Source organism: Mandrillus leucophaeus, unplaced genomic scaffold (assembly GCF_000951045.1).
Source record: "Mandrillus leucophaeus isolate KB7577 unplaced genomic scaffold, Mleu.le_1.0 Scaffold773, whole genome shotgun sequence".
NCBI lineage: Eukaryota > Metazoa > Chordata > Mammalia > Primates > Cercopithecidae > Mandrillus > Mandrillus leucophaeus.
Window position 1 is genome coordinate 863,976 of NW_012108397.1, and position 18,661 is coordinate 882,636.

The 18,661-nt window shown below is 49.5% G+C and overlaps 1 protein-coding gene across 1 annotated transcript in view; it reads left to right on the top strand.

The window, feature by feature from the left end:
- FHAD1 (forkhead-associated (FHA) phosphopeptide binding domain 1) overlaps positions 1 to 18,661 on the top strand; it is a 172,295-nt gene that overhangs the window by 131,497 nt on the left and 22,137 nt on the right. Inside the window, exons 20-27 of the mRNA XM_011966789.1 lie at positions 384 to 557; positions 2,684 to 2,909; positions 4,815 to 4,899; positions 7,901 to 8,007; positions 9,508 to 9,667; positions 11,404 to 11,536; positions 16,529 to 16,658; positions 17,607 to 17,734. Coding sequence (XP_011822179.1) covers positions 384 to 557; positions 2,684 to 2,909; positions 4,815 to 4,899; positions 7,901 to 8,007; positions 9,508 to 9,667; positions 11,404 to 11,536; positions 16,529 to 16,658; positions 17,607 to 17,734 — 1,143 coding nt within the window. The remainder of the gene's footprint in view (positions 1 to 383; positions 558 to 2,683; positions 2,910 to 4,814; positions 4,900 to 7,900; positions 8,008 to 9,507; positions 9,668 to 11,403; positions 11,537 to 16,528; positions 16,659 to 17,606; positions 17,735 to 18,661) is intronic.

The window sequence follows — 18,661 nt, forward strand, 5'->3', positions numbered from 1 at the left end:
AAGCAGGTGTTGCAGTGAAGGAGAGAAGGGACTCAGCACATTCATCTTGGAGAACAGATTTAGAGACAGACATGACAGCCCTCCTCAAATATTTAAAGGGCTGTCTCATAAAAGAGAAATAAAACGTTCTCAACGAGCTCCAGGTGACAGAACTGAGCTCAGAGACCAGAAATCACGAGGAGACAGATCTCCGCTGAATGTGAAGACGAGTTCTATAATAACTGGAACCTTCCAGAGAAGGCATAGACTTTGTACTTTAAAAGAATCGACAGAATAATTAGAGAATAGACTTTGCCCCCTCCCTGAAGGTTGGGGAGAAGGGGACTGGGTAAATACGTATTCCTGAATGTCTGTTATTTTGCTATTTGTTTTTTTTTGTCTAGGAATTAGAATTAAAAGAGCAAAAAGAGGATGTTTTAAGTAATAAATTAAGTGACGCACTAGCCATGGTTGAAGAGACTCAGAAAACAAAGGCAACTGAAAGTCTAAAAGCAGAGAGCCTCGCCTTGAAATTAAATGAAACATTAGCTGAACTGGAAACTACCAAGACAAAAATGGTAAGTCGGTGCCTTCCAGGAATGGGAGAATTTTTCTCCCAATAGAAGATTACAGTGTGTGAGAATGTGTGGCTTAGACCAGGGCTTCTTGGCATCAGCACTGCTGATGTTCTGGGTCAAGTAGCACTTTCCTGTTAGGGGCTGTCCTGAGCATCTTAGGATATTTAGCACCACCCCTGTTCTCTACCCACCGGATGCCAGGAGCCCTCTCCCCGCAGTCGTGATCACCAAAAATGTCTTCAGACATTGCCAAGTGTCCCTTAATGGCCCCCTAATGAGAAGCGTTGGTTTAGAATGAAAGGTACACAGAGCTAGGATGCCCCGTCTGCAGGGTATTCTGAGATGTTGTAATGCAGGTTCCTCACAGGATCAGAATGCCTGGAGAGCCTCAGGACCGAGTGATGAGTGATGATTCCACAGGCTTTAAGACAATGCATTAAAGCGTAGGCTCGGTATTCGAGGCCCTCCAAAATCAGGGCTCCATGTGCATTCACTCTGTCATCCACACGCTCAACTGACAGGTTTCTGAGCAAGGAAGTCATGAAGGTGAATCTCCCAAAAGAGAACGAAGTAAATTTCACGAGGGTGTGGCGTTGGAGAGAACAGGTCTGGGGGTGGCACGTGGTGGACCAGAATCATAAGGACTTGACCTTGGCGGGAGCTGGGGGAGGTGTGGGAGGGAGGGAGTCGCAGGAGAGAGTTATGATGGCAGGACTTGATAACTGCTGGCAGGACGTGAGCGCCAAGGAGAGCACAGTGCCAAAGGAGACTGCACGCTTCAGGCCAGGGTGCTTGGGGACCTGATCGCGTAAGGACGACATAGGGATAGGAGTATGGAGGTCTGGGGTCATGGTGGGGGTGTTCTCTTGGAGCAACCCTCTTTTGGAGAAGAGGAGACAAGAGGAGGAAGGCGAGGATAGGGCATCAAAGTTCAAAAGCCCCCCAGCTTTGGGTACACAATAGTTTTGGGAGAGAAAGCAAGACAAGAGCCTAATCTGGAAGGCAGCCTCCTAGGCAGGGTCCTTGGAAGAGCAGGCATGTGTGAGTGTGTCGGGCAAAGAATGTACCTGTCATGGGGAGATCAGAGGCCGAGGCCCAGCACGTCACCTGGGAATAGGGAGCAGGACAGGGTGAGTTTGGAGTAGCAGGCGGGCATTGAGAAGGAGGTGCTGGGATGCAAACGCCAAGGGGAGCCTCAGGAGGGAGTGTTTGGATGTGGGAAAGCAGCAGATTTGCCTTTTGGGGGTCATTAATTTTTTGTTTTTAAGAAATGCAAATTCTGGCTGGGCACAGTGGCTCGCACCTATAATTTCAGCACTTTCGGGGTCAAGGTGGGTGGATCATCTGAGGTCAGGAGTTTGAGACCAGCCTGGCCAAATGGTGAAACCTCGTCTCCACTAAAAAAAAATATGAAAATTAGCTGAGTGTGGTGGTGCACGCCTGTAGTCGCAGCTACTTGGGAGGCTGAGGCAGGAGAATACCCTGAACCCAGGAGGCAGAGGATGCAGTAAGCCAAGATCATGCTACTGCACTGTAACCTGGGTAACAGAGCAAGACTCTGTCTCGAAAGAGAGAGAAAGAGAAAGAAGAAAGAGAGAGAGAGATAAAAGATAGAAAGAAAAGGAAGGAAGGAAGGAGAGAGAGAGAAAAAAAAAGGAAAGAAAGGAGAAAGAAAGGCAAATTCATTTGCCTTTTCTTATGAAATTGTTCATTCATTAATTCCACAAATATCTATCAAACATCAAATGCTGTGGGCATAGCAGTAAGTAAAAACAGACACATTTCTGCTGTTACGAATTTTACATTCTAGAGGGCATGAGAAACAAACGATTAAAGGCTTCAGGGACAATGAAACAGACGCTGGAATAGGAAGTGTCTGGGGTTGCTCCTGATAGGTGGTCAGGGAGGGCCTCTTGGAGGAGGTGACGCTGGAGCTGAGCCCTGAGAGTCAAGAAGGAGTTGGCCATGAAAGGAGCTGTGGAAGAAGTGTACAGGGCAGAAGGAACAGCACGTGCTAAGGCCCTGGGGTGGGGCCCAGTTTAGCACCTGTGTGTACCCAGGGTGTATATTATGGTTGCTGTCATACCCAGCTCCCAAGACCACACTGAGTGACGCTCTGTTCCCAGATCTTGATGGAAGAGCGGCTAATGCTGCAGCAGAAGACGGTAAAGGCCGTCCAGGATGAGCAGGAATCACAGAGACACGGATTTGAAGAAGAGATCATGGAATATAAGGAGCAAATCAAACAGCACTCCCAGACGATTGTGAGCCTCGAAGAGAAACTCCAGAAAGTCAGTCAACACCATAAAAAAATAGAAGGCGAGATTGCAACATTGAAGGACAACGACCCGGGTAAGTCCGAAGGGGGACCAAGGAAATCTTAGTGTTCGGGGTAGGTTCTGATTGTCCGCTGGGTCCCAACAGGCTGATGGTTAAGAAAAAGGCCGTGCCTTATTCAAAAGCTCATTCATTCTCTGAGGCCCCCTTTTGTTCTTGTTACACAACGATGTCAGAAGCCCTCCGAGGCCCAGGTTCAGCAGAAGTCATGGCAATGAGTTGGGACATCCTTTGTGCCGACCCAGTGAGCCGGCGAGACACACAGGCTACCAGGGCTGTCAGAGCTGTCAGGGCAGCACGAAGTGGAATCATCTTTTCCACATGAAAACATCTCGTGTGGGGGCCTTTCAAAGGCTTCTCTCTGCCATTGGCCTTTTGCATCTTCACTAATGCACTCATTACCAGCCAGGATTTGTCCCTTAAAAAATAAACCCAAAAGAAGCTGAAAAAAGAACTCAGACTTGTAAGCACTTATTTGCCCCAAACGGCCAAGGTAAGGTATTATTGTAAAGTTGTTAAGCTCTTGGAGAAAGTTCTGGAAGTAGAGGACTCAGGCCAGGGTATCCCAGCCTCAGCCCTGTTGACATTTGGGGCAGGATCATTTTTTCATGGATGGGACTGAACTGGGCACTACTGGGTGTTAGCAGCCTCCCTGTCCTCCACCCACCAGCTGCCAGTGGCACCCCTACCCCAGCTGTGACAACCAAAAATGTCTCCAGACATTGCCCAATGTCCCCTAGAGGCAAACTCACTCCTGGTTAGGAAACACGGCTCTAGTTCCCAGCAAGTCGGCAAGCCGTCAGGACTTCCCTCATTCATTCACTCATTCAGCTCTCTCGGTGGAGCTTCTATTACGTTCCGATCTCACGTAGGCACTCGGGATCCAGTGATGGACAAGCCAGTTTTTGTCCCCGTGGTAACAAAATTATTGCCCTGACAGGTGATCCAGGATGAATAGGGCACCATGACAAAGACGAAGAGTGGGATTCAGTTTCCCAACCCAGAGTCCAGGTCAGAGGAAGCGTGTTTGAGGTTGAGCTGGGGGCTGGGTTCAGTGGCTCATGCCTGTAATCCCAGCACTTTGAGAGGCCAAGGCTGGCAGATCACGAGGCCAAGAGATTGAGACCATCCTGGCCAACATGGTGAAACCCCGTCTCTACTACCAATACAAAAATTAACCAGGCGTGGTGGCGTGCGCCTGTAGTCCAGCTACTCAAGCTGCTGAGACAGGAGAATTGCTTGAACCCAGGAGGTGGAGGTTGCAGTGAGCCGAGATCGTACCACTGCACTCCAGCCTAGCAACAAAGCGTGACTGTCTCAAAAAAAAAAAAAGAGATTGAGCTGGGACCTGAAGGGTGACGTCCAGGTCAGAGGGAGGTGTTTGAGATTGAGCTGGGACCTAAAGGATGACTGCATCTTTGTCACCCCTGTACTTAGACCAGTGTGCACTCCACACGTTTGTTGAAGGAATAAACAAGTGAGTGAACACGTGACTGAGTAGTGAGACAGGACGCCAGAGGCGGTGCACTGAGGTGTAAATGGGAGGTGAGGAGAGGAAGGTGCTAAACACAGATTCTTCTTCCAAGAGAGACAGGCAGGCAGTGGGACCAGGGGCTGAGGCTGCACTGCTCACCAGCTTAGCCAAGTGGGTCACCAGCAGCTTCCATCACTCCGGTGCCCGTTTCCATGTCTATAAGTGGACTTGATGGCCCCTGCCTTCTAGAGAAGCTGGGACAATCGCATGGCCACGCACTTTGGGAGAGCCCCCAGCCTGTGACACGGCACACATGTGGGTCTCACAAGGTGAAGAGGGCTGCAGGTGGAGGCAGGGTTTGTAAGTTGTGAAAGACACAGGTGTGCTTGTAAGCAAAGGGGAAGGACAGCCTCCTCTCACAACGATCACACGTCTCTCCGATACAGCCCAAAAGGAGGAAAGGCCGCAAGACCCTCTGGTGGCTCCCACGACGGACAGCAGTGCCAAAGACATGGCGTATGAACACCTGATGTGAGTACCCGCGGGTGCGTGAGCGCCAGGCATTCTCACCGGCACCACCTGGGTGGGGGCAAACAGGCAACCAGCCCCTACCTGGGCCACACTGTCAGAAGCCATACAAAGAGCTGGGCCTGCTGCCTTTCCAGTGCTGCTTCCACTTCCCCATTCCTTCAGCAAGGCAGGGCAATGTCGTGGAAAGATTTAGATGGATCTACATTCAGATCCCTCAGCCTGTTTTCTGCTGTTTATAACAGAATACCCAAAACTGGGTGATTTATAAAGAAAAGAGATTCATTTCTTACAGTTTTGGAGCCTGAGAAGTCCCAGGTTGAGGGGCTGCATCTGGTGAGGGCCTTCTTGCTGTTGGGGACTCTCTGCAGAGTCTGGGAGTGGTGCAGTGTATCACATGTCCAGGGGCTGAGTGTGCTAACTCAGGTCTCCCTGCCTCTTTTTATAAATCCACAGTCTCACTGCCATGATAATCCATTAATCCACTAACCCAGTAGCCCACAAATCCATTAATCCATAATTGTACTTTCGTGACCAATCACTTTATAAAGGCCCCACCTCTCAATACTGCTACCTTGGGGGTTAAGTTTCAACTTGAGATTTGGAGGAAACGAACATTCAAAACATAGCAGATTCCAACTTGACACTTTCCAGCTGTGTGACCCTGGGCAAGTCACGCCACCTCACTGAGCCTTAGCTTCCACGTCTGTGAAGTAAGGCTGTACATGCCTAGTGCTTGGGAAATCTAGCTAATACTGCTGTTAGCTATTTTTCCCGAGGATCAGCTAGAGGCAAGCCCATTCATAGGTGTTATTAAGCAGACAGAGATTTCAAACAGTGGAGACCACTTGGTGGGGCGGGGCCCTACAAAGGTGAGAAGTTAAGAAGTTGGCTAAATGACCTCAAATAAATGATTTCAACCCTCCTGACTCTGAGAGCCAGTGAGTCTATAAAGAGGTCTATCCTCGAAGAACTGATAGTTTTCAGAGAAACAAACGTATGAATGGGAAAGATCCAGAAAACAGCACATAAAGAAGGAGGTGCCGATGGGATGCAGCGTAGGGATTCAGAAGCTCCCCCAAGAGGACAACCACCTGCCCGATCCTTGCACCAAATCCTAGTGACTGAAGTCTAATGTCACAGGGATTTTACCCCAAAAAGACAAGGATACCCAGCCTCCGCACTGTGAAAAGTTCCTGACTCCTCCTCCTGTTTAAACTCTAGAAACAGTGGTGCCCGTGACTTGGAGAAGAGTCAGCACCTCCCGGCCCTGCTCTGGTCCACTTCCTTGGTGGTGTGAACATGCTTGAGTTCTGAGGTTTTATCCTCGAGTTGGAAGATTTGTGGTTGCAGCCAAGAACATGCTCATGTGGACACACACAGATGCATGCACACACAGAATATACTATATATATGTAGTTATGTTCATTCTAATGATCACCAGTCTTTTTTTTTATTTGACATGCAACCTGCCAGTGTTTTACTTTAATTCATAATAAACGCAGTACCTTCTAAAGTCTGTATAAGGCTGGGTGCAGTGGTTCATGCCTGTAATCCCAGCACTTTGGAAGGCCGAGGTGGGTGGATCACCTGAAGTCAGGAGTTTGGGACCAGCCTGGCCAACATGGTGAAACCCCGTCTCTACTAAAAATACAAAAATGAGCCAGGCATGATGGCAGATACCTGTAGTCTCAGCTACTTGGGAGACTGAGGCAGGAGAATCGCTTGAACCCAGGAGATGAAGGTTGCAGTGAGCTGAGATCACGCCACTGCACTCCAGCCTGGGCAACAGAGCAAGACTCCGTCTCAAAAAAATAAAAATAAATAAAAAATAAAGTCTTTATAAGAAGAGCCTGGATTTCAAAAGCCTGTGAACTCAAATGAAGTGGCATTAATACCTGCCCAAAGACTAAGGCTCCCAACCCCCTTCCAAAAGGGCAAGACCTACTCCTTGCAACACACACAAGACCTGTCTCCGCCAGGCTGCAGTTTCTCAACTTGCTGAGGCATGCACCCTGTGTTCTTCCTGTCAAATCCCCACCCAAGGCGCCTCCCCTGCTGTTCCTGCTGGGCACCCTTCACCCCTCCACTGGGCGCAGCCACCCTCCCATCAGCCATCCTGAGTCTCAGGGTGCCAAAGGTGTGCTGCCCTCCAGGGGTGTGGGAGGGGGAGCTGTCCTGTCACCATCACTGTCCCCCTGTTGCCTGGGGCGCCGAGGCCACACTTCTAGCAGCTCCCCCAAGAACACCATTCATTCACATCTGGCCCCGCCTCCCTCCACCAGGAATTCAGAGGAGCTGCTGAGAGAACAGAGCCACATTGTCTTCCTCTCTTTTTTCTTCCCTGTCCCCAAAGAATCCCTGAACCTCCCCCAAATAGTTTTCCCCTCTCCCTCCACCATCAGTCATGATGCTGGGTAGTGGGTATCAGTCTCATGCAAGGCATGTTCGAGCCTCAGACTCAACTCAGCCAGATCTTGTGTTCTGTCTCAGTGGATTTTCTTTTTTCTTTATTTCTTTTTTTTTTCTTAGAGACGGGGTCTTGCTCTGCCACCCAGGCTGGAGTGCAGCCTTCAACTCCTATGCTCAAGCAACCTTCCCACCTCCGCCTCCCGAGTAGCTAGGACAACAGCCACACACCACTATGCCTGGCTAATTTTTTTAAAATTTATTTTTTGTAGAGATGGGGTTCTGATTTCTGTTGCACAGGCTGGTCCCGAACTCCTGGGCTCCAGTGATCCTCCAGCCTTGGCCTCCCAAAGTGCTGGGATTACAGGCATGTACCCAGTGCCTGGCCTCCATCTATTTTCTTAAACGAAGGTGCAACAAAAAAGTCATTTTTGTTTTAGAGTTTTTGAAGACTGTCCTCATCCTTTCCTGGGACTGGCATCGCATGGACCATGATTGAGAATCTGTTTGCATTTGTACTTGGCCCCTTCCTGACACTCAGGAGACAATGTGGAGTTTGAGTTGAACTGACTTCACCTGTTTTTGTGAATTTCAGAGATGACTTATTGGCTGCTCAGAAGGAAATCCTGTCTCAGCAGGAGGTCATCATGAAGTTAAGGAAAGACCTTACAGAAGCCCACAGCAGAATGTCGGATTTGAGAGGTTTGAACAATTTCCGGTGTCTCTTGACCTCCTGACCCATTCGAGAAAGGAAGGAGATGAGGCTTAAGAGTTGGCCGGGCGCAGTGGCTCACGCCTGTAATCCCAGCCCTTTGGGAGGCCAAGGCAATTGGATCACAAGGTCAGGAGTTCAAGACCAGCCTGGCCAAGATGGTGAAAACCCATCTCTACTAAAAATACAAAAATTAGCCAGGTGTGGTGGTGGGCGCCTGTGATCCCAGCCACTCAGGAGGCTGAGGCAGAGGATTGCTTGAATCCGGGAGGTGGAGTTTGCAGTGAGCCCAGATCACACCACTGCACTCCACCTGAGCGACAGAGTGAGACTCTGTCCCCAAAAAAAAAGAGTTGGAAACCTTGGCATAAACAACCCTGCTTCCCTGTGTTGTCCCAGCATCTGTAACTCAGGGTCAGCAAAAGTCGTATCCTGGATATGTCCCTGATTCCCACCCCCCACTGAGTCCCTGCCTCAATGCCAAGGGGCACAGGGCACATTCTCCACAGGACTTTGGACCTCTGCACTGAAATGCAACTTTCTTCTTCAGGGAGAATTTTCCTTTAGCACAGATTTGCTTCCGGAAGCAAAGGCCTGGAGGGCAATCCTGGGGTCTTCCTGCGGCGGGCCAGTTTGCACAAGCCCCAGCACTCACTAGCTTTGGGACCTAGGACAAGGGGGCTCTCCAGGCCTTCTCTTCCTCAGATGCCAAGTAGGGACAACACGCCTTCTTCCTAGGGTTAACATGGGCATCAGTGGCCCCTAGAGTAGGGGCAAAATAACTGAGTTCTGTGCTGTTCCGGACAGACACAGACAATGCTGCCTTCATATTCCTGCTTTGTTCCTCCTTATCTCTGTGCTTTTACTTCTGCCTCCCTCCTTCTTGCATCTGATAGCAGCCTCTCTTTCCCATGTCTCATCTCCCTGAGCTGAAGGGCATGGATAGACAGGCAGGAGCTGGGAGATGGAACTAAGCCTGGGGAAGTGGAGGAAGGGAAAAGAATGCTCCTATCTTGTCTCCATCCCAAACCCTACAGGGTATTCGCTCCCTGTAGCTGTTCCTGTTAATACCCCAAGACATTTATGGCTGAGGTTTTTTGTAATAAGGTATGAGAAAGTGTGGGGTACAGGCTACAATGCCCAGTTCTCTGGAGATGTCGGGCCCAATTCTATATCTGCTCACTCTTAGTAAGTCCCTTACCTCCTTGAGCCTCAGTTTCTGCATCTGTGAAGTGAGGATGCTAATAATAGCTACTTTATGCCTGTAGTCCCAGCACTTTGGGAGACCGAGGCGGGTGAATCACCTGAGGTCAGGAGTTTGAGACCAGCCTGGCCAACATGGTGAAACCCTGTCTCTACTAAAAACACAAAAAAGTAGCCAGGCGTGGTGGCGCATGCCTGAAATTCCACCTACTCAGGAGGCTGAGGCAGGAGAATCACTTGAACCCGGGAGGCAGAGACCCCCTTACCGGCCCTCCTGTCACTCCCAGGGGAGCTAAACGAGAAGCAGAAGATGGAACTGGAACGGAACGTGGCGCTGGTCCAGCAGCAAAGCAAGGAGCTGAGTGTGCTCAAGGAGAAGATGGCCCAGATGAGCAGTCTGGTGGAAAAGAAAGACCGGGAGCTGAAGGCCCTCAAGGAGGCACTCAGGTTGGGTGGGCGGGGGAGGGGGGATAGTTCACCTGGCATAGGGAGCCCCTGAGTCTTGCATAGAGAGAGGGCTCAGTACATGCTGCTTGAGGAGTTGAATGAATGAATGATATGTGTTTCATGGTTTTGCTTATTCTGTGCTTCTCAAACTTCCTTGTCCAATATTCCAGATGACAGGTCTCTGCTTAAATGCCACCTCCTCCAGGAAGCCCTCCCTCACTCATCCTCACCAAACATAGCCAAGGGATCCTGCCATGCTTGGTCTCCCTCAGCCCCTGCACTCTGTCTAACCTACCACTTAGCACACAGCAAGGCTACCTTTGCCTGTTTTGTTGTTGTTTGTTTTTTTGAGATGGAGTCTCACTCGCTCCGTTGCCCAGGCTGGAGTGCAGTGGAGAAATCTTGTCTCACTGCAACCTCTGCCTCCCAGATTCAAGCCATTCTTGTGCCTCAGCCTCTGGAGTAGCTGGGACTACAGGCATGAGCCACCACACCTGGCTAATTTTTTGTATTGTTGGTAGAGATGGAGTTTCACCATGTTGGCCAGGCTGGTCTTGAACTCCTGACCTCAAGCAATCCACCCACCTCGGCCTCCCAAAGTGCTGGGATTACAGGCGTGAGCCACCGCGCTCGGCCCCATTGCTTGTTTATTGTCTGCCCTTCCCACGAGGACAGGGTCTGTGTAGACCTTGCCCACTACTGATTTCCCAGCCCAGCACATAAGGGAACTTAATATTTATTTAACAAATGAATAAACTGGAGGTGTCAGCTTAAAATACATACAAAATATTGTCATTGTCCCCTGGGTTCATCTTTGAAAACACCCGTGAGTTGCATTTTTACCCACAGCTTATCCATATTTTAGAATGAGTCATGTTTTCATAAAAAAAGAGTTTGAAATTGATGTTTTGTGGATATCTGGTAGCTTTGTGTGCCTTGTGGCCAAGGCAGATTCACATAGTGGCTAAAGGAGCAGACTCCACACCTGGCTGCCTGGTTTCAAAGCCAGACCCTAGACCGGGCCCGGTGGCTCACGCCTGTAATCTCAGCACTTTTGGAGGCTAAGGCAGGCGAATCACCCGAGGTCAGGAGTTTGAGACTAGCCTGGCCAACATATAGTGAAACCCTGTCTCTACTAAAAATACAAAATTAGCCGGGCGTGGTGGTGCATGCCTGTCCCAGCTATTTGGGAGGCTGAGGCAGAAGAATTGCTTGAACCTGGGAGGCGGAGGTTGCAGTGAGTGGAGATCGCACCATTGCACTCCAGCCTGGGTGGGAGAACAAGAACAAAACTCCATCAAAAAAAAAAAAAAAAAAATAGCCAGACCATCCATTTACAAGCAAGGTGACTACAGGCAGATTGCTGTGTGTCTGTTTACTTGTCTGTAAAATGGGACAAGCAGAGGACCTAACTTGTGGGATTGTTATGAGAGAGAGAAGGGTTAGACACACATAAAGTGTTAGAAACAGCAGACATGCACCAAATGTCCCTGTAAAACCACAGCAGGTGTCCTCAGCCCCAGTATAGGAACCAAGGGCAGGTGCTCCCTGCCCTGGTCACTCTCCCATAAGTCCCCTGAAACTGAATTCTCTAGAAATCTGGGAGCAGGAAACTGAAGTCTCTAAAGAATTCTGTTTCCTGTAAAAATAGAGCTCCATTTCCTGGTCTTCCAGTGACTGCAAAAGTCATTTGTGGTTCCTGGAACCTCATGCTATCCTCTTCTTCTCTACCCCAGGGCTTCCCAGGAGAAACACAGACTCCAGCTGAACACAGAGAAGGAACAGAAGTCCCGGAAGAAGACCCAGACGTGTGACACCTCTGTGCAGATAGAACCCGTCCACACCGAGGCCTTCTCCAGCAGCCAAGAGGTGAGTGCCAGCAACTCCTGGGCACCCGGAAGGATGTGCTAAGACACGGCCCAGTGGTGGCTTTCTTTCCTTTTGAAGATATTTTCATTCTAAGTTCCGAAAGTATGACTTGCTTGTGTGAAACGTATAAAGTAAGTCGCAGAATCCTGCCTCTTCAGTCGCAGTCACCAGAGGTCACAGCTGTCCACAGTGTGATGTGCATGCCATGAGATCTTTCCCTCGTAGAGGCCTCCACGTTCTGACACGGTCAAGAAAGTGTAGTGGCTGAAGATCAGGCTTAGATTCGCGTTTGAATCCCAGCTCCTCCACTTAGAAACTCTGTTGTGACCTTGGGAAGGTCACTGTGCACCAGTTCCCTGTTCTGACAGTAATGACCATCCCCACCTTATGGGTTGGCTGAGAAATACATTTTATGTATATACACACCTGAACAAACACACACAAACCCATACATATATTTATTCATTCATTCCTTTATTCCGGGGCAAGGTCTCACTCTGTCACCCAGGCTGCAGTGTAGGGGTGCCATCACAACTTCACTGCAGCCTCAACTTCCCAAGGTTCAAATGATCCTCCTGCCTCAGCCTCCCTAGTAGCTGGGACTACAGACGCATGCTACCACACCTGACGAATTTTTGTATTTTTAGTACAGATGAGGTTTCACCACATTACCCAGGCTGGTCTTGGAATTCCCAGACTCAAGAGATCCACCTGCCTCAGCTTCCCAAAGTCCTGGGATTACAAGTGTGAACCACCACGCGTGGCCCATATAGATATTTGTTTAGTAGATAATTTTTTTACTAATGGTGTCTAACCACGTACATTCTGCAACATGGGTTTAGTTTTACATACCACTATTTAATGGGCATCTTTGCAAGTATATGAAGATCTGCCTCACCCTTTTAAACAGTTGTGTAGAATCCCATTGTTTCTTCTTTGCAACCAGTCCCCTCTTGATGGACACTTCCATTGCTTCTCCTCTTGTGCAATGCTGTAGTTAATGTACTTGTTCTTCCTGAATTGTGATTGTTGGAGCCAAACTGCCCTCCCAAAGAGCCACGTAGGGAGTGCTCCGTGGCTGTGTCTTGGTAGCTGTTCTACGCACCTGCCCAGAAGCATCTGATGGGAGTGTGTCTTTGAGTGAGAACAGCCTGCCTTGGGCCGTCCTAGAAGCAGGCACTCACACTCTGTCCCTACGGCTGGGGTTGTGATACTCCCCACGGTCCGCAGCGTGCAATCGTGAGACTCAGTGGTTCCTCAAGGCCCTGGTTTCCTGGAGCCTGGGGCTCTTCTTCCCCTGGGGCGTTTTGAGCCTAGAGAGCATGACGTTCCAGTAATGGGCTTTGGATTTTCACTGGGAAGCCAGGCCAAATGTGTCAGCTTGCTTTCCGGCTTTCTCAAAGATGCCTTTCCCCTGCCAGACAGCGTTGAGCCAGGGCCGCAAACAGCTTGAACGAAAGGGCTCGAGGTCCAGCCAGCTGTCCTTGGCATTGATTGCTGTCCAGCACTTTAACAGAAGTGTCTCCTGGTTGCTCAGGGTGACCAGGAAGGCGGGGGCTGCAGCAGGTCCACGTGGCCGTAAGCTCCGTGGGGCAGGGGGTGTGTGGCACTCCTGTTGGAATCCCAGGCTCTTAGAGCAGAACCTGACCCATATTCATTCACTTGTTCAACAACTATTGAGCACCTGCGGTGTGCCAGGCCCTATGCCAGGGATAGGAGAAGACGCACCGGCTCCCGCCCACACCAAACGCCCTTGGACTCTGTGCACGTCTGTTGGACTGGATTATTGAACTGGGATGCCCTTGATTTTTAGTTTATATTATATGGAGGGATTAGTGGAGGAGGATGGGGGAGGGAGGCTGCAAGATAAAAGGGAAAATGTATTTGTTCCTTCTTGGAATGGTTTTCCTCCCTCGGGCTCCTTCCTGCTTTCTAAGCCAGAGTGGGTCAGAGGGCTTAAGAGTTGTATGAGAAAGAATTTCATCCTCTCCAAATAAATAAATTCCCAGAAGAGCCGCAAGGAGGGGTCATGTGACGTTCCTGGTACCCCTTCAGGCTAGCACAGGCTGTGAGGCAGCCTCAATGCGTGGCTACCCCTACACTCCCAAAATTCAGTATCTCCTGCCCCCTGCTATACACAGAGAGACAGAGAGAGAGGGAGAACATTCCAGGTTGTTTACTCTCAGGGCAAACACGCATCCTCAAGAGGTGACCGAGGCCAGTGTAGAGCCAGCCCCGCAAGGGAACCAGCCATGCATCCTGTGAGCAGGGTGGAGCCAGGGTCCGAGGACAAGCGAGGCCCTACTAAGCGCAGCCAGGGTGGCCTGCGTCTCTCTCCCAGCTGCTGAGCCCTGGTCCCAGCTGGAAAGCCAGGGCAAGCTCCTTACAGCTCCTGTTTCTGACAGGCTGCATGTTTACTGAGTACCTACTGTGCTCAGACACCATGCTGGGCCCTGGAAATAGCACAGTCTTCAAAGGAGATAAAGACGGCTCTCATGGAGCCTGTCATCTGGGAGGAGAGACACAGAAATAAACAAGCCAAGATCAAGTAAAATGTCCACTGGGAAGAAGCGCTCTGAGAAACTGTACAGCAGGATTCGGAACAGATTGACCTGGGGGAGGGGAGTGGTCAGGTGGTCAGGTGGTCAGGGAGGCCTGTGCTGGAGGAGACCTGGAGCAGAGCCAGAAGGAAGGGAGGGAACGAGAGGTAGGGACATGGGGGTGGGGGTAGGGGGCCGTCCCAGGAAGGCCTCAGACAGCACTGTTGAGCCCCTTGTAGGAGGCCATGGGCCCTGTTCCCCTGGTGGCAGTGTGGCTAGTGCAGGGCCAGGGATGTGTCATACAGGCCTCTGATAAGCATTTGAACCATCAAAGGAGGAAGAACAAAGAGATGTCTCCTCTGCGTTCTTTTCCTGGGAGCACTTATCACTCTCCGAAATTAGAGTATTTGTGCGCCTGTCTGCCTGTTACCTGTCTGCCCCATAGAAACGCACCCACAGCAGCAAGGGCTGGTCTGCCCGCTCCCCGATCTCGCCCCAGTGCCTAGAACAGTGTCTGGCATGCAGCCATTGCTACCATTCAATAGATAGATGGATAGGCAACTTTTAAAATAATTTTGGTTCACTTCATACTACATATATATTATCTTCTATATCTATAGCTATCTATATATGTATATGTATATGCATGAAGTGAACCAAAACTGTTACTTTAAAAAGTATTATAAAAGAGCCAGATTGTCAATTTTTTCTCTTTCTTGCCAGTTTGACTGAAGCCTTCCCTGGCAACTCTATCTGCAACTAAAACCTGTTCCCAACACCCCACCCTGTTTACCCACTTAATTTTCTCTTTACCATTTATAACTTCTACCAGATACTTTCACCTTGTCTGTCTGCCCACACGAGGATGCAGAATCTCTGACAACAGGGATGTTGCTGGGTTTAACCACTGTTGAATCCCCAGAGCCTAGAACAAGACTTGGCACAATAAATCGATGTGAGATGAACGAATGACTTGCTTACCCTGGAGAAGCGTTGGTTAGCTCAGAGTTTATGAATGGACTTCAGGAGGTCTTGACCCTCTGGAAGTTGTATGCAAATATTTGTGTCGCTGCGAATTTTTCTGGAAGGAAAAACCCTGCATGCTTCCAAATCTTAAAAGGGTACATGACCCTTAAAAGATGAAAAAGACGGCTGGGTGCGGTGGCTCACACCTGTAATCCCAGCACTCTGGGAGGCCAAGGAAGGCGGATCACAAGGTCAGGAGTTTGAGACCAGCCTGGCCAACATGGTAAAACCTTGTCTCTACTAAAAATACACAAAAAAATTAGCTGAGCGTGGTGGCATGCACATGTAATCCCAGCTACTCAGGGGGCTGAGGCAGGAGAATCGCTTGAACCTGGGAGGCAGAAGTTGCAGTGAGCTGAGATTGTGCCATTGCACTCCAGCCTAGGTGACAGAGCAACACATACACACACCGTCAAAAAAAAAAAAAAAAAAGGTGAAAAAGACTTTTCTTTGTCTGTGCTCTTAGTAAACCCAACTATAGACTGGTTACAGTGGCTCATGCCTGTAATCCCAGCACCTTGGAAGGCTGAAGCAGAAGGATTGCTTGAGCTCAAGAGTTTGAGACCAGCATGGGCAACAAAGTGACATCCTGTCTCTACAAAAAAATACAGGAAGATTAGTCGGGCGTGGTGGCACACATCTGTGGTTCCAGCTACAGAACTGGAAGGATCACTTGAGCCCAGAAGTAGAGGCTACAGTGAGCCATGATCATGCCATTGCATTCCAGCCTGGGCAACAGAGCAAGACCCTATCTCCAAAAACCAAAACAAACAACATCAAACACACACACTCACAAAAAAAAAAACTGCAACTCTAACCTGAGCTGTTTAGGATGGTCCCTCTGGGTCTCGTGGCTACCATATTGGACGGTGCCGGTGCAGGTATGAAACATTCCCTTCACCACAGGGAGTTCTGTGGGACAGTGCTGTTGCAGAGGCTCCAAAGTCTCAGAGGAAGGTTTTCCTTTCTCCAGCCCAACCAAGAGCCAGTCTATCAAATCCCCCTAGCAAATATTAAATAATCATCCCTATCACCAGTTGAAAGAAAGCATCTTGCGTTCTCATCTGAAAATGCCGCTCCAGGAGTAGAATTTGCTGTGATTGTTCAGAAACAAGACCAGCATGACAGCAAATGGAAATCCAGGCGTAGAACAGTATGAGAAGAAAAAATAAAACGTGGAGAGGGAACGTGGAGGGGCTCTTTTATGTATAGTGATGCTAAATAGGAAAGTTGGAGGTCTTCCCACGTGTGACCCGATATTTGAGATGGAAAATGTGAATTCTACCTCTGCGGAAGCCCGAATGCTCTTTTCCCAAAGGTGCTAAGAGACTGGGTTCCGCTATACATGAATTGTTCACGTTTCTGTGAATGTAAGAGAAATCTTCCAATCCCTGATCAACTGCTGCCCACCCCATTCTGCCCACAGGAGCAATCCTTCAGCGATCTAGGGGTCAAGTGCAAAGGGTCCCGGCACGAGGAGGTCATTCAGCGTCAGAAAAAGGCCTTATCTGAACTTCGAGCGCGAATTAAAGAACTAGAGAAGGCGCACGCACCAGGTAAATCTCCTCCTTCCTAGTCAGAGCAGCGGATCCCAGGCTCACTCTGGGGACTGACCAGTTTTCCAAGACTACTATGTTTTATCCGCATCATCCCAGAACTCAGAGGTCACTGTAATACACAAAAAGTTGGGCAGGCCATGATCTCAGAGTCAAGTGCAGGCCTTGATATTAAATAAGATTTCATGCACAACTCACTATTGTACTTTTTCTTTTCTTTTCGAGACAGAGTCTCGCTCTGCCACTCAGCCTGGAGTACAGTGGCGCAATCTTGGCTCACTGCAACCTCCACCTCCCAGGTTCTAGTGATTCTCCTGCCTCAGCCTCCCTAGTAGCTAAGACTACAGGGACTAGCCACCACACCCAGCCAATTTGTGTATTTTTAGTAGAGACAAGGTTTCACCATGTTGGCCAGGCTGGTCTTGAACTCCTGACCTCGTGATCCACCTGCCTCAGCCTCCCAAAGTGCTGAGGTTACAGGCGTGAGCTACCACTCCTGGCCTAGTTTTTCTTATTTCATGGTGGCTGGGTGAGAACTTTGTCATGGATGAATACTGTCTAAGGATCTATGTTGGAGGACCACTTAGAGTACCCCCTTTAGAGGGGATAGAGCTCTCCTAAGACTTGGGGCCCACTGCAGGCTAGGGCACTGGTCTAGGACCTGGAAGCCTGGGTTCAGGTTCTATCCTGGTTCTGTGGCTGAAGGACCTTAGCAAGTCCACCATCAATGGCCTCAGCACTGATACCTGTGCGGCTGCAGCCTCCTATGAGCTGGGTGACCTTGGCCAGGTCATTTAATCTCTCTAGGCCTGTGTCCTCATCTGCCACGGGAGGTCGTAAGGATTAAAACAGGCCTGTGTAACTGTCCCGTAAATAGTTGCTATGGTTATTACATGAAATAACTTCTTCCTGAGCCTTTCTTTTGAGTCTACTTTATTTGTTTTATAGATCATAAAGACCACCAGAATGAATCCTTTCTAGATTTAAAGAACCTCAGAATGAAAAGCAATATCCAGAAAATACTATTGGATGCAAAACCAGATTTGCCAACTCTCTCAAGAATAGAGATCCTAGCGGTAACCAACGACAATTCTCTCTGCTGTGACTGGCGTGTGGAGAGGAGGGGCCTGAGGGCAGACACTAGCTGGGTTCCCTGGCACAGCCATACATATCAGTGGTTCAGGGCCAGGTCCTTCCTCATGGGCTGCTGTCTATGCTCACTAGCTGGTGCCCCAACCATACCCATTGTCCAGGCTTTGCACAGAAAGGTAGCCTTATGCTTGTGCACAGCATGGTTCAGCATGGCATTGACATTGGGCCACATTGTCAATGGGCCAGCATGGCTGGCCCCCTTTGCAGATCATGTGTGATTTTATTTATTTATTTATTTATTTATTTATTTATTTATTTATTTTGAGACGGAGTCTCGCTCTGTCGCCCAGGCTGAAGGGCAGTGGCGCTATCTCGGCTCACTGCAAGCTCCACCTCCCAGGTTCACGCCATTCTCCTGCCTCAGCCTCCTGAGTAACTGGGACTACAGGTGCCCGCCACCACACCCGGCTAATTTTTTGTATGTTTAGTAGAGACGAGGTTTCATCCTGTTAGCCAGGATGGTCTCGATCTCCTGACCTCGTGATCCGCCCGCCTCGGCCTCCCAAAGTGCTGGGATGACAGGCATGAGCCACTACGCCCGGCCGATCATGCATGGTATTCTGCAGAACATGTGCAGCCGGCTAATAGATCATGTTATGCCATGAGTTTGCCTAAAGTTTGCTTTTTGCTGTCACCGGAAAAACACAAATACATAAAAGGCAGGAGAAGGGAGCCATGATTCAGAGCACACAAGTTCTAGAGTCAGAGGGTCCTGTGTCCAGATCCAAGGTCTGCAAGCTGTGTGACCTGGGGCAGCAAGGCTCTTGACCTTTCTGGGACTCCATTTCCCAGCTGTAAAATGATGACAAAAATACTGAAGGAGATAATTCTGGAAAGTGCTTAGCCTAGTG